The sequence below is a fragment of the Panthera leo genome, chromosome A2 (genome assembly GCF_018350215.1).
Source record: "Panthera leo isolate Ple1 chromosome A2, P.leo_Ple1_pat1.1, whole genome shotgun sequence".
Taxonomy (NCBI): Eukaryota; Metazoa; Chordata; class Mammalia; order Carnivora; family Felidae; genus Panthera; species Panthera leo.
This window is the reverse complement of record NC_056680.1, coordinates 166,483,987-166,498,636: the sequence shown is the minus strand read 5'-3', so window position 1 is coordinate 166,498,636 and position 14,650 is coordinate 166,483,987. Positions and strand designations below refer to the sequence as shown.

The 14,650-nt window shown below is 49.6% G+C and overlaps 1 protein-coding gene across 6 annotated transcripts in view; it reads right to left on the bottom strand.

Annotated features, from left to right (window-relative positions):
- Positions 1 to 14,650, bottom strand: part of DNAJB6 (DnaJ heat shock protein family (Hsp40) member B6) — a 69,598-nt gene that overhangs the window by 36,523 nt on the left and 18,425 nt on the right. For 5 of the 6 annotated variants that reach the window (XM_042927229.1, XM_042927233.1, XM_042927234.1 and 2 more), the window contains exons 2-5: positions 8,320 to 8,410; positions 5,933 to 6,042; positions 3,743 to 3,802; positions 2,794 to 2,904 (exon numbers count right to left, since the gene is read on the bottom strand). In XM_042927229.1, coding sequence (XP_042783163.1) covers positions 2,794 to 2,904; positions 3,743 to 3,802; positions 5,933 to 6,042; positions 8,320 to 8,384 — 346 coding nt within the window. In that variant the 5' untranslated portion in view covers positions 8,385 to 8,410. Of the gene's footprint in view, positions 1 to 2,793; positions 2,905 to 3,742; positions 3,803 to 5,932; positions 6,043 to 8,319; positions 8,411 to 14,316; positions 14,581 to 14,650 lie in introns of those variants that run through there. The other variant, XM_042927232.1, reaches the window with a different exon arrangement.

Here is a 14,650-nt window from a genome sequence, read left to right as displayed (position 1 = left end):
TAAGACTAGTTATCTCTTAAACAGGACTGAGTCCAAAAGAAGAAATTCCCACCAAAATGTGCTTTGTGTCCACAATCTCAGTGAAAATACACATGCACATAAAACTTTCTATACGTACACGTATCTCACAATTTAGAAGGTGTGAACATCGGGTATAAACAACTTACAGCCGGTGGGAAGGCAAGCTGGTGCAGCCACTCTGGAAAACAGTAGGGAGGTTCCTCAAAAAACTAAAAATAGAACTTCCCTACGACCCAGCAATGGCACTACTAGGCGTTTATCCACGGGATACAGGTGGTGTTTCAAAGGGACACATGCACCCCCATGTTTATAGCAGCACTATTGACAACAGCCAAAGGATGGAAAGAGCCCAAATGTCCATCGACGGATGAATAGGTAAAGATGTGGTTTATACATACAATGAAATATTACTTGGCAATGAGAAAGAACGAAACCTTGCCAACTGCAATAACATGGATGGAACTGGAGGATATTATACTGAGCGAAATTAGTCAGAGAAAGACAAACATCATATGACTTCACTCATATGAGGACTTTAAGACACAGAACAGATGAACATAAGGGAAGCAAAAATAATATAAAACCAGGAAGAGGACAATACATAAGAGACTCTTAAATATGGAGAACAAACAGGGCTGCTGGAGGGGTTGTGGGAGGGGGATGGACTAAACGGGCAAGGGGCATTAAGGAATCTACTCCTGAAATCACTGTTGCACTATGTGCTAATTTGGACGGAAATTAAAAAAATAAATAAAAAAAAATTAAACACACACACACACACAAACCAACTTACAGTGGGTAAAAGCTATATGTTACTTCCTCATTTACATCTCATTATCCTCACTACACCTTCTTTGCTCTAGAAAGAACTGCCCGATGAAAATCACTTTGAATGAGGAAGCCTGGCCTGTCAGACTATTTTCCTAATGAAAACAAAATCTGGCTCCAATTCAATCCCTAAGGGACCCTTCCGCCAAAACAACTCCTGGAAGGTATCACGCGTGTAGCAGATGCCTGGCCTCCGGCTCGGAGAGGTCAGCCTGCGCTGCTGCCCCCGCTGCCGATGTGCAGTGGGGCCGAAACCCTCGATGGCAGGCAGGAGATCCTCACTCGGCCACCAGAAGTCACGCCATCCAAACACGGGATTTCACCCAACACAACCCGGCACCCCCCAAAACAACACGCGAAGTTCACTAAAGGCTGTAACGAGACACAAAGGTAATCTTATCGCAGGAAAGATCATTGAACCCTCGGTGTTTTTCTTACAGTGACATTTCCTAAATACATGAAGGCCAATTAACAGACACTACAGATAAGGTTAGATCTCGTCCATTAATAAGGAGACTTCCTGATAATTCGCTTACCTTTCCGGGAGCAATGTCAAAGCAAGTCTTCAAAAAGACCACAATCACCTTTTCACCCCCAACTTGGGACACCCACTGCTTAGCCTTCGTCACGACATGTGTGGATGAAAAAGGGAATATGTGCTGATGTGTATCATCCTACCCACCTCCCTCCGTAAGCTACAGTCTTCAAATCGGGCCACACCCCAGTAAAAAACAAGGCAACTCTCTGTGAATCCCCATCGGAAATAAACTGAAGGGCCGCACCGTTTAAAAGGCCAGATAGGGGCGCCTGGGTGGCGCAGTCGGTTAAGCGTCCGACTTCAGCCAGGTCACGATCTCGCGGTCCGTGAGTTCGAGCCCCGCGTCGGGCTCTGGGCTGATGGCTCGGAGCCTGGAGCCTGTTTCCGATTCTGTGTCTCCCTCTCTCTCTGCCCCTCCCCGTTCATGCTCTGTCTCTGTCCCAAAAATAAATAAAAAACGTTGAAAAAAAAAAAAAATTTAAAAGGCCAGATACCCACCAGGTACGGCAGGAAATTAATTACTCTTCTCTGGGCCTATGATGGGCAAGGGTCCACTGCTTCTCCCCCGTTATCTGCAGACAGAACCGGTCTTGCTGTGTCCCTCCTGAGGGTCGCGGCTGGTGTTGGGACTCTCCACCAGGCTCCAGGCAACAAAGGGCAGAAACACGGGCTACGTGTCCCCCACCGTAAGCCGAGACAGAAATGGGTGCGGCCGCACCGGGGGAGCTCTGGCCACCCAAGTTCCCCAGCACCCAGGGCAGCTCCGACGGCGCCCGCTCCCCACCCCGCCCGCATCTGAGCCACATGCGAACAGCCGGCATCGGACTCAGCACGTCTAGGTGCAGGTGAAGGGAAAATCCATCCTGCAATGCAACAGCAGCTGGGACAGCATGGTCTCCCGTGGCCAAAACTCCCCCCGGCGGGAGATCTGCAGGGCATCGCCCTAGAGATGTCCTTCTTATTTACAAACCGTGAACTGAACAGTCACGATGCGCCACACACAATCAGAGAAACAAACAGGTGGAGAGATCCAAGGTCTTCTGAACATCTGCTACGATGCCCAGCGTCTCCATCCAGAACTCGGGGCAAATTCACACAGAAGCAAGTGCTCAACAGCAAAGAGCGCCACCCGCCAAGACCCCAGCACCTACATCCTGGCCACCGTCTGAACGAGGGAAAAAGGAAGTTAATTAGGACTATCTGTATCGAAGAAAACGAGCACGTTAAAACCTTTATTACTTTCGTGTGCAAGGTACTCATTCAAGATCACCTTCCGGAGAGGAGGGAAGGGGTTCGGGAACCCCCTCCGCTGCTTCAACGCAGGCGAGCAACAGGGAGCCACGTGTGGAAACGGGAAAGGTGAGTCCGCCTCAGTCACAGACACACCCACCAAACAGCGAACTTACCGAAGAAGTCGAATGAAAACGGGTCCCTTCCACCGAAAAATTCCCTGAAGACGTCATCTGGGTTACGGAATGTGAAGCCAAAATCAAACGGATGGTCAAAGTGAACTCCACCTACGATGGTACAGCACGGCATTTAGTTGGTACATTCCTGCGTTTAGTAGGCCAACAGTTCTGTCTACAGAGGATTCTACACCACGACCCGAAGAAAAAACGGCAAAGGCTCCTACACCTAGGGCTCTGCTTCGCAGCCAGAGCCGTGCCTGAACAGAGACCACCTCGGGCTGGCGGGGACAAGCCAGGGGAGGCTTCCCACCCCTCACGGTCATGGTCACGGCAGCAGGGGTGCTAGCACTTTCCCACCATGTCTGCAACCGCCATCCGTACGTAGGAAACGTGGCTTCATCTTCTGTGCGGACGGACCATCGTGTAAACCACGCACAGAAGCACACTCGTTCACGCTCCTCAAGTGGGACGTGTGCTTGGTGGGCAGTGCTATTCTCGAAGAGGCCACCGACCGTGGTGCTGACGGCGGGCAGGTCCCTGCTAGGACCTCTCATCACACACACGCCCCCGAGTGAGGCCCACCCACCACAGGCAGTCAGGTCTGCCAGTACAATCAGCTTGGTCAGGTAAGAGTTTTTAAGGTCTTCTGACAAAATATCAGGTACTGATCCGGGAGTAAGAACTCACAAAATACTCTAGTAGGTTATACGGATTCCGGATCTACAGAAAGTACCACGATCGGCATACACTTTGTAGCCGAACGCAAGGGTTTCCAGGCAGCCCATCATCTCCACAAGTCAGCCCACTTTCCAGGCCACATCTGTGTTTCCGGAAACACAGCCTGTCCAAGAAAACGGACAAACCCGACCCCTTGTCTAGACCCTTCGTTGCCAGATGGCCTCCTCCGCTCACTGAAAAGCCAAGACAAAAATCAACATTTACATACCTCCACCTCCGCCATTTAATCCTTCTTTGCCGTATTTGTCATAGATGTCTCGTTTTTTAGCTACAGATTAGAAAGGAGAGTCAGGAAAGACCAAGTTCTTTTCCCCTCAAAGTTCAAATAAAGCCTTTACAAAGTTGAACATCAAGGAACCAATGAGTTCTCAAAGTTTTGCAATTAGTTTTAAGGAGTTAGGCCTCCATTACTTTCAATAAAAAGGGAAAGAGGGGGGGTGCCTGGGTGGCTCAGCCGGTTAAGCGGCCAACTTCGGCTCAGGTCATGATCTCGCGGTCCGTGAGTTTGAGCCCTGCGTCGGGCTCTGTGCTGACAGCTCAGAGCCTGGAGCCTGCTTCGGATTCTGTGTCTCCCTCTTCCTGACCCTCCCCCGTTCATGCTTTGTCTCTCTCTGTCTCAAAAATAAATAAACGTTAAAAAAAAAAAATTAAAAAAAAAAAAGGGAAAGAGGGAAAATCTAAGTACATCTCCCTAAAAGCTCCCAAAAATTAAATAGTAAAAATTAAGTAGTAATCACTTTTTAAGTTTAAAAAGTGGTATTTTTTCCACGCTACTGTGCACAGTGTGTGTTCATGCGTACATGAAAGTCACACTAAAGGGGGCAAAACAGAAGAGACTCACAAATATGGAGAACAAACAGAGGGTTGCTGGAGGGGGTGGGGGGGGAGGGGCTAAATGGGTCAGAGGCACTAAGGAATCTACTCCTGAAATCATTGTTGCACTGTATGCTAACTAACTTGGATGTAAATTTTAGAAGATAAAAAATAACATAAATTTTTCAAAACCACACCACAAGTTCTGCAACTATTCCAACTCTACCAGTGCACATTCTCCCGAAAAACTAGGACAGGGCCTTGGTGGGGCAGCAAATAGAGGTACTGGAGCCAGAGAAAGAGCCGACCCGAATTCATGTCCTTGAAAGGACAACAGCCCAAGCCTGAGAGTGTTCTACTGTCTTGTCCTCTCACCATTTACCTTCTAGAATAAACAACTACACTGCAGCCCTGTTTAAACAGGTCACTTCCTTTTGATACACCAGGTTTTCCGCCCAAACCATCACGTTCTACCAAACCGTGTGGTAAAATAACAGGAGTTATGGGGGCGCCTGGGTGGCTCAGTCGGTTAAGCATCCGACTTCAGCTCAGGTCATAATCTCCTGGTTTGTGAGTTCAAGCCTCCCGTCGGGTGAGCTGGAGCCCCGCTCCAGGTTCCAGTCTCTCTCCGTCTCTCTCTCTGCCCCTCACTCACTTGTGTGCGCATTCTCTCTCCCTCTCAAATAAATAAAACTGGAAAGAAAAAAAACAGGTTATGGGGAAAACGGGTGTACAAGCAAACCACTTAAAGCCAGTTGATGGTAACCAAGTTCTAAGAAGAATGGGATCCAGGGGCATCTGGGTGGCTTAGTTGAGCGTCCAACTCTTGAATTTGGCTCAGGTTGTAATCCCAGGGTCGTGGGATCAAGCCTCTCTATCCCTGTTTGAGATTTTCTCTCTGCGCCCCTGCCCTGCTCATGCAGGCGCCCAATTCTCTCTCAAAATAAACAAATAAAAATAAACATGGGGGGGGGGGGGGCGGGGAGAACGGGAACTTTCTGTGCAAAGGTAACTTCTGGGCTTGGGATAAAACACCGGGCACTTCCTTTACAATAGAAGAGGTACTGACAGATACAAGGCTGACTTCCTCAACACTCTACCACTCTAGCCCTGGGGCGGGGAAGGCGCGGGCCGAGCTCTGAAGTCTAACTCAGCTGGGCGCGCAGTTCCTGGCTTCCTGACACCAAGAAGTCCTTCCAAGCAGTAAAACCCAGCACACGAGCCCACTGGCCAGGTATGTGTAAGCAGGACAACGGAGATGAGCGGTCACGGCGCCACCAACGGAGAGTGGTCACAGCCACCGCCATGCGATGACCCAGACGGATTCCTGTGCCCCAATCTGTCCTGTCAGTCCTCAGACCAGGGTGTCAGTACTGTTTAAAATAGCCACCCTGAGAGAAAGTGCTAGAAGCCAGGGTGCTCCCCAGCACTCACGGGTAACTGTATCAAGTGTCTGCCAGGAGCAGGAGTCGAAGCTTCACAAGAAAAGGAGGCAACTTCCATTCTCAGTGCCCACACCTCGGCCGTCCAGATCCACATTCTGCTAGCCCCGGGGAGAAGCCAAACCCTGGGTAGGTTCACTCACCGTCCGATAACACCTCATACGCCTCAGCCACTTGTTTGAATTTTCTCTCTGCTTCTTCTTTATTCTCAGGGTTTTTATCTGGATGCCACTTCAGTGCCAGTTTCCGGTACCTTGAAAAGAATAAAAAGGGCACCGGTCACATCCACGTGCGGAAACCCAATGGCTGGGAAACATAAGTAAGGCGGAAACTGGCTTCAGAGGTGTAAACCTGGGCAACTGCTATCGATTTCAACTGTAAAATCTTCCTTTCCCCGAGAATGAAATAAGCAAGTTCTCAATCCAGATAGCATGAATACAAACCAACCTCTAGAGAGACGTTAACGCTAAGATGTTTGAGAACCAAAACGTGCAGTGTGATCTCGTGGTCGTGCAGCTGAGAAAGCACAGAACAGAGGAAGAAGGCAGCCTCGCTCGCAGGGCAGGAAGAGCCCCCCCGCCTCGCATGTCGGTGTGACAGATGCTGGCACCGCTCACAGAGCCGCCCCATTCTGGATTCAAGATTCACCGAAGGTTCCACTTAACAGTAATAACTATATGCTTTTGGAATACAAAGAAAAAAACTCCTCTCCTCTTAAACATAAGCACCACATATGGGAGGAAGGGGGTGCCCCTCAAAATCTAAAACTAGACTAAGAACCAGAGAGTCCTAGCGCTTGGCAAGCTGTGAACGTAAGGCTGCTGCGGTTCAATTTAATCGCAGCATTTTAATCAAAAATCTTGGCTTGAACTTCCTAAGATCGAGTTAATGCTGGGCTCTACTCCTTCTCACTGCAGACCTAAACATGTAGTAGCAGACCAAGGGCCCTGAAGCACTACAAACCTTGGTAGAAAATGACAGACCGTGTGAAAGACGGAGAACGGTCACTTTGCACAGGGTGTTGTCCTGGGAACACAAAGACACGAGAAGAGACTCCAGAGTGTTTCATGGGTGTGTTTTGAAAGACTACGCCATGTTTTTAGACTCAAGGCCTGACACATGAAGTGTAAAGAACATCCGATGTCTTTCAGTGTTGGCCTTGAGACTGACGTCCGGCTGCACACCAGTGAGCGAGCGCCAAGGACACACGGCCTGTGACACAAACACAGGTAAGACTGTAGGTCTCCCCGGAGAAATGCGCAGGGAGGGGACAGCCACCTACAATCACCCCTCAAACAAAAGTTTCTCCGGTCACTGCACAAGATCAAAGCCTACAGTCCACAAAACGGACTACGAACACACACCAGCCATGGATGCAGTTTCGCTCATTTAAAGTAAGGCTGCATCTAGTCTAAGTCAGCATTCAACTGCGCACTTAATGGGAAAATCTTCTTCCGTTTAACGATGGCATTTTCTAAGCTCACACTTCAAAGCCACCCTGAAGACAACGGCCGGCCCACATTCTCCTAAGAAACTAAACCAATCCCCTTCCTGACCGTGTTTAGCATAACGTGGGCATGTTTCTCCATCAGTTAGTGGAAATACTATTTACATATTACGTTTATTCAAGAAGAGTGCAATTAACTGGCGACTGCTGTCTGTGAGCTGTGAGCCGGCAGACGTGAGGGGCCCCACGGGTGACACAGCTCAAAGGCACTTCCTGGGCCCTCCTACTCAAGTTGCTTGGCTGTGGTTTGACACAGGGCAGGCCCATCACAGGAGTCAAGCTTCTACGTTTAACATTTTTACGTGAACGATTTATTCAAGTACCCTGAATTTCCTTCTGCAGACCCACTAAGCCTAGTAGCGTAGACTTGTGTGTGAATAAAAACGCCAGTCCCTTAACAAACTGAAACAGTTCCAGGCTTAGTTTTTAGTCTCTCTAGCTCTGCTAAAATGTAACTTTCTGCTACCCATTAAGGTCAAACGAATTAAAGACCCAGTTCACCTTGAGTGCCACCTGTGGCCTCCACCTCGCCCCCGCCGTGGGCCAGCCCTGGTCACAAAGGCCTAGAAGGCCAGCAGGGGCGCAGCACTCAATCTGGCTCTAACGGTACAGGCCGGGGCCGGCGACAGGGATCCTGAACAGCTACTACCCTGAGGAAGTCACAGCACCACACTCTAAGAGTGCGAAGTGCCAGGTCAGCTCCGTTCCACAGTCAATGTCAAAACTGCCTGGGATTATTTCGCATCCTCAGTTAAATGTCTGATCTGCTTTAAGCAGCAACAGAATCCACTGTCCCAAGGCAAAGTAACAGAGGAAACCAAGTGACCTTCTCATCCCTCAATGCCAAGTGACAGGCTGGGCCTAGTCTGAGGCGGCGAAGGTTAGTTTCACTGCCTTGTCTGAAGATCAAGTGAAACAGCAGCATTCTAAAACGGTTCTACCACATGAAACGCCACTTCAGGAGACAAAAAGTTACACTGCCCAAGTGCACAGATTCATTACTGCATAAATACAGTTACTTACGCCTTTTTAATATCCTCAGCTGAGGCATGTCTCTGCACGCCTAGAACTTCATAGTAATCCACCATGTTTTAACAGGCTGTTGGAGTGAGTCCTGCAATTAGAAATCCACGGTCAGTGACATGACTGCCAAGGTTGGGTTCATCATGGGGGTAGGAGCAGAGCAGGAGAGGGAGGGTAGGTCACCTCACCTGAGCACTAACCACTAGCCTGTCAGGCTGGGCCCTCATCCGGGAACAGATTCCAAGATTTGTGCCCTAGACCCTTCTCAATATAGAATAAAAGCTCTGAAATAGCCTAATAATAGCCTAAACTAAATAAAACTAACAGGTGACTCTGAGGCAGGCACTCAGTGCCCACTTGACCACCAGCTGACAGGCCTTCTGTGAGTATCTTGTTTTCCTGACACGGGCCCTGCTCTGGGAGCTTCGGTTACTTCGGCCACCCCTTCATCCAGTGCGTTCCCGTGCCAGGCGTTGGGCAAGACTGCACAGCCACCAGGACGAACACGCTGTCCCCGCCCTGAGCAGACACAACGTGGGAACCACACAATGACACCTCCTACGGCTTGTGGCTGTCACTGGGGACGAGCTAAAGCACGCCCCCAGAGTCCCTGGGAAAGGAAAAGGAAAGGTCTCTGACAACAGAGCTATTACTGTTAACTTTACCCTGTGGCTTCATCCTCCCACCGGCTCTCCCTACAGATTAGACCTTCAGTGGAAAACTAGCAGCAGCAATTTGCTTCAGTGGCTTTTGTCACTTCACAGGGCAGGACAATGAAAATCCATCCTATTCCTACCATTGCTAACAAGGCTTGGCCTCGGGTGCCACAGACCGACTACACGTATGTGAGATCGGGCGCTTGGGTGGCTCAGTCGGTAGACCGTCCGGCTTCAGCTCAGGTCATGACCTCACAGTTTGTGGGTTCGAGCCCCACGTGGGGCTCTGTGCGGACAGCTCAGAGCCTGGAGCCTGCTTTGGATTCTGTGTCTCCTCTCTCTCTGCCTCTCCCCTGCTTGTGCTCTCCCTCTCTCTCAAAAATAAACATTAAAAAAAATTAAGAGGCGAGATCTAACGGATTTACTTCTTTTACTTTGATTGGCTAAAAGCACTTCATTCAACTAATGACCAAGAACTTACAAACAGCAGGCCTATCCCTGGATGGTACACAGGAACTTCACCCAGTGGAGCAAGGCCCTCACTCAGGCTACTCCGCCTACAACTGAAGCTGGGCTTTCTGTGCCCGCCCCCCCCCGCCCCCCCCCCCCGCCCCCCCCGCCCCCCCCCCCCCCCCCCCGCCAGAAACTGTACCATCAGACTTCAGAGAGAGACGTTCGGACTGGAAGCAAGCACATGCCATCACAGTCTTAAGGCCACAGTGCTGGGGCACGACGACGGCCGGGTTAAATGATGCCCAGCGAGAAATTACGCCATTTCCCCAAAACAAGACACCTGCACAGGTGTCTCCCACATTTGGGGAGCGACCGTGGTAAAAAGGTCCAGTGTTACATCACGACTCGGCACCTGTGTGCATGCCAAGCCCTTTACAAAGAAAGTCTACATATAAAGGGTCAGGAAGGAGCACGTAAGAACTACGTGTTACTAGTCCAGGAGCGTGACACAAAGAACAGCTCAAAAATACCCCAGGATGGGGCACCTGGGAGGCTCAGTGATCGGGCGTCCGACTCTTGACCCGGACTCAGGTCACAATCTCACCATCTGAGAGTTGGAGCCCCTCAAAAGCTTTGCGCTGACAGTGCAGAGCCTGCTTGGGATTCTCTCCCCCTCCCCTGCTCGCACGCTCTCACGAAGTAAGCTTAAAAAAACTTTTTAAAAAGTACCACAGGGTGACCTGAAACAGATCCCCCATCACCTTGGAATACCTAGAAATGTTAAAGTCCAGCAAAGACATTTGAAAAAAGCTGAGCTCCCAGAAGTGGTGATCCTGACACGGCGGAGGGGTGCCCTGTTTTCAGGATAGGTCTTGCTTTTGAGGCACAGGAAGCCAGAGGATGCAAGGGAGAACCCCCCCCACCCATACCGTGGCTCTCAAAAGGCCATAATTACAACAGAGTGGGGAAGAGAAACCCTCCAACGAACTTCAGAGAAGAGCCCTGTCCCCCCAGCAGCTGGAATCCTGAAGGCTCAGTCAGAGGTACAGAATGGAATCTCATTACCTTCCTTATCCTGCAATGACCCACACTCTTCAAAATTACTAAACATTACCCTAGGATGGTGAAGCAAACAAAGGCGCCCTGCAGAAAAAAGCATCTCTACAACCGAAGTCACAAAGATTCCAGCTGAAAACATAACTCCTGCTGCTGAATACGAGCTGACCAATTCTAAATACGAGGAAAGCATCAGGAGTAAGTTAGAACACCCCCAAGAATCTGAAATAAGCGGGGGGCTCCTCGGTGGCTCAGTCCATTCAGGTCATGAACTCACAGGTCGTGAGTTTGGGCCCCACTTCAGGCTCACTGCTCTCAGTACAGAAACAGCTTCGGATCCTCTGTCACCCCCTCTCTGCCCCTCCTCGACTCATGCTTGCTCTCAAAAATAAACCAACATTTATAAAATTTTTAAAAAAGAGTCTAAAATAAGAACTTGAAAAGAAACAAAAAAAGGGCTCGTGAAATAATCACAATAACGAATAGGAAACCACACTGGGGGCTGACAGCTTAGAGCCTGGAGCCTGCTTTGGATTCTGTGTCTCCCTCTCTCTCTCTCTCTCTCTCTGACCCTCCCCACTCATGCTGTTTCTCTCACTCTCTCTCTCTCTCAAAAATAAAATAAATTGGGGGGCACCTGGGTGGCTCAGTAAGTTAAGAATCCAACTTCAGCTCAGTTCATGATCTCACGGTTCGTGAGTTTAAGCCCTGCGTCGGGTTCTGTCGGCACAGATCCTGCTTGAGATTCTCTCTTCCCTCCTCTGACCCTCTCCCATGCTCTTTTTCCAAAAATAATAATAAAATAAAAAAATAAAAAAACCTCCTTCCCCTTTCAAGAAATAAAGGTTTTTATAGTTGCTAAAAAGTTATTTACGTATCGTTTTTATAAATAAATTTTTTCAAGTGAACACTACTACCCCCAACATGGGACTCAAACTCACAACCCCAAGATCAAGAGTCGCATGCTCTACGGAATGAGCCGGCCAGGTGCCCAAAATAATTTTTTGTTTTTGTTGTCGTCGTTTTGTTGTTGAAGCAGGCTTCACAAAGCCCAGTGCAGAGCCCAAGGCAGGGCTTGACCTCATGACCCTGATCAAGACCTGAGCTGTGATCAAGAGTTGGTTGCTTAACCAAATGAGCCACCCAGGCGCCCCTAAAAACATTTTTTAAAAAGACACATCCGCGGTCCTACTGTTAACCAAACAGAAGGTTAAGCTTTTGGGATCTGGGCATTTATCAAACTTCTTGTAGTCTGTGGCAACACAGCATAAACTTGTAGTAACATAAACTAGGGCCCAGCAGCCAACAGTTAGAAGATCCATGTTCTGGGGGTGCCTGGCTGGCTCAGTCACTGGAGTATCCAATTCTTGACCTCAGAGTTCTACAAGTTTGAGGCCTCCGTCGAGTGTAGATGTTACTTAAAAGTAAAATCTATATATTAAAAAAAAAAAATCCAGGTTCTTCTCAAACGTGCCCATTTGGCGAAACAAAGCTTAAACATTTAAGTGTTGGAATGCTTGAAGAAACAATGGAACAAAAATGGAAAACAAATATCACAAAACCAGAAAAGAACAACTGTGAGAACAAAACTCTGGTGTTAAGAAATTTCCTTGGGGGGGCTCCTGGGTGGCTCAGTCGATTGAGCGTCTGACTTCGGCTCAGGTCACGATCTCACGGTTCATGGGTTCGAGCCCCGCGTCGGGCTCTGTGCTCACAGCTCGGAGCCTGGATGGAGCTTGCCTGGGATTCTGTGTCTCCCTCTATCTCTGCCCCCCCCCCCCCCCGCCCGCTTGCACTCGATGATGTCTTTCTCTCAAAATAAACATTTAAAAAAGAGAGAGAGAGAGAAAGCCTTTACGTCAAAGGAAATTAGAAATATTTAGGTTAAATGTCATTATCAATTTGATCACATGATGAAAGAAATATTTAGAACAGACTGTACAAAACCTCAAATGCAGCACTAACAGTTCTAGAGGTCAGAAGGTTAAGAACTCAGGGGTGCCTGGGTGGCTCAGTCAGGTGAGTGTCCCACTCCTGACATCTCCTCTGGTTGTGATCTCGAGGCTGTGAGATCCAGTGCAGACCCTGCTTGGGACTCTCTCCCTCTCTCTGTGCCCCTCCCCACTCGCTCTCTCAAAATAAACCTTAAAAAAGTTTTAAAAAGGTTAAGAACTCAGAACAGACTTTTGAACTCAAGACTTGTCATTCTGAATACCAAAATATGTATTTTTCTCAAATACACTGCCACAATTTGTTTAAAGGCATCTTTTTTTTTTTAATACTTATTTAAGAGAGAAAGAAAAGGTTCAAGTGGGGGAGGGACAGGAGACGGAGAGAGAGAATCCCACGCAGGCTTCCAGCTTCCGGGGCCTGGTCGTATGAACCTGAACCGTGAGATCACGACCTGGGCCAAAATCAAGTGTCAGATGCCCAACAGACTGAGCACCCAGGCGTCCCTTTCAGAATTTTTTCTTTTTTTCAGAATCTGTTTAAATTACAAATTAGAGAAAACCATATGGTTACTCTTCCTACAACCTAACATGAAAATCCAAACAGCCGTGACAGACCCCTAACAAAAATATTACTGGGGTCTGCCCTCCGGTCCTCGAAGGGGGCCTCAGAATCACAGTGACATGAGAGCAACTTAAGAGCAGAAACTCAACCGTAACAGGCACGTGCAAGGGGCACCCACACCCCTCACGGGAAATTCCACAGACAGTGTGAGGCATCAAGAAGCTTCCGAGCTGAAGGGACGGAGGGTCCGAGCACACAAAAGGGAGGGAGTCTGTTAATTACCAAGAAGACGAGAGACGTCTGGACGTCCCGCAGATTCCTTAGGTACAGGGGAGTCTCGGAGGAGGTAGCTCTCTTCCGGGACAGGCTTCCTCCTTTCCAACGTAAATGTAGGCGGTTGGGAGCCAGGCCGAGGGCGTTTCAGGCTTCCACCGGGTTTTGATTACTTTAAACTTGCAACAATCTCTATGCCAAAGAGACGGGGGGCAGGGCACCCTGCCACGAGCACCCACAACAGTAACTGGAGGACGTACCTCCAAGAACACGGTCGTTCACCATATAGCTTTTTGAACCGTTTCGGTACGTTCAACTTAAAATACGGAGGTATTTGTGTGAAATGCACTCCACTACACAAGATGGGAGTGAGTACCCAATTTTAAAAGGTTTCCTCGGGGCGCCCGGGGGGCTCAGTCGGTTAAGTGCGTGAGTCTCGTTTCAAGGCACGTCACGATCTCAGGGTCTGTGCTGACAGCTCGGAGCCTGGAGCCCGGAGCCTGCTCGGGATTGTCTCTCCCTTGCTCTCTGCCCACCCCCGCTCACGAGGGCAGGCGCTCCCTTTCTCGCTCTCAAACATTGAAGAAAAAGTTTCCTCCGTGGTAGTTACTACATTCAGAGCACACCACCGAGTCAGCGACACCAGCCAAAGCGTCTTAAAATGACTAGCCACAGAAGAGGTCATCAATTCTCAAGACCAAGAAGCACAGCAAGCTTACATCTTCAGAAAGAAAAAACCCGAAGGCAAACTACAGCACAACAGCTGCCAGAAACAGCGGAAAATTCGAAGCCCTGCGTCCCGACCTCAAAGGGCTGAAAATTACGTGACATTCTGGTCCCTGCTGAGCTCCAGCTGCTGCCGCTTGCACCCGCAGGGCATCCTGGGAGCTCCCAGCACTGCAGGACCGGGCAACCCACTGCGCCCAACGGAGCGAGGGTTAGAAAAGTCTCAGAACTGGGCTCCCACTTCCTAACGGCTGAGCCACACGTGGCCAGAGGTCACCCGGGGAGTCAGATGCCACCGCTCAGACATCCTTGAACTCACTTCAAAGCTTGTATTCTCAAGTCCAGTTTCGCCAGTCTTGGCGCTCAGGTGCCTGTTTCTGTGCAAGTGACGACAGCAGCGTGGCAGGGCCCTCAAGGCAGTCGGCGCACGCGTGGGAACTGGCCTAGCCTTGCCAGATGTGAACACCGCGGTGTCTTAACCAGAGACGCCCCCAGGACAGTCACTGGGGCTGAGCGAGCGCAGGAGAACCATCAAGTAGCAGCAGCCGGGAGACAAGCAACACTCGCGCGATGGCGACCAGCGGCCACCTGGCCCGCGTCCTAGACGGAAACGGCCCCTCGAAGAAAAGGCAAATGAACCGAAGTGTGCATCA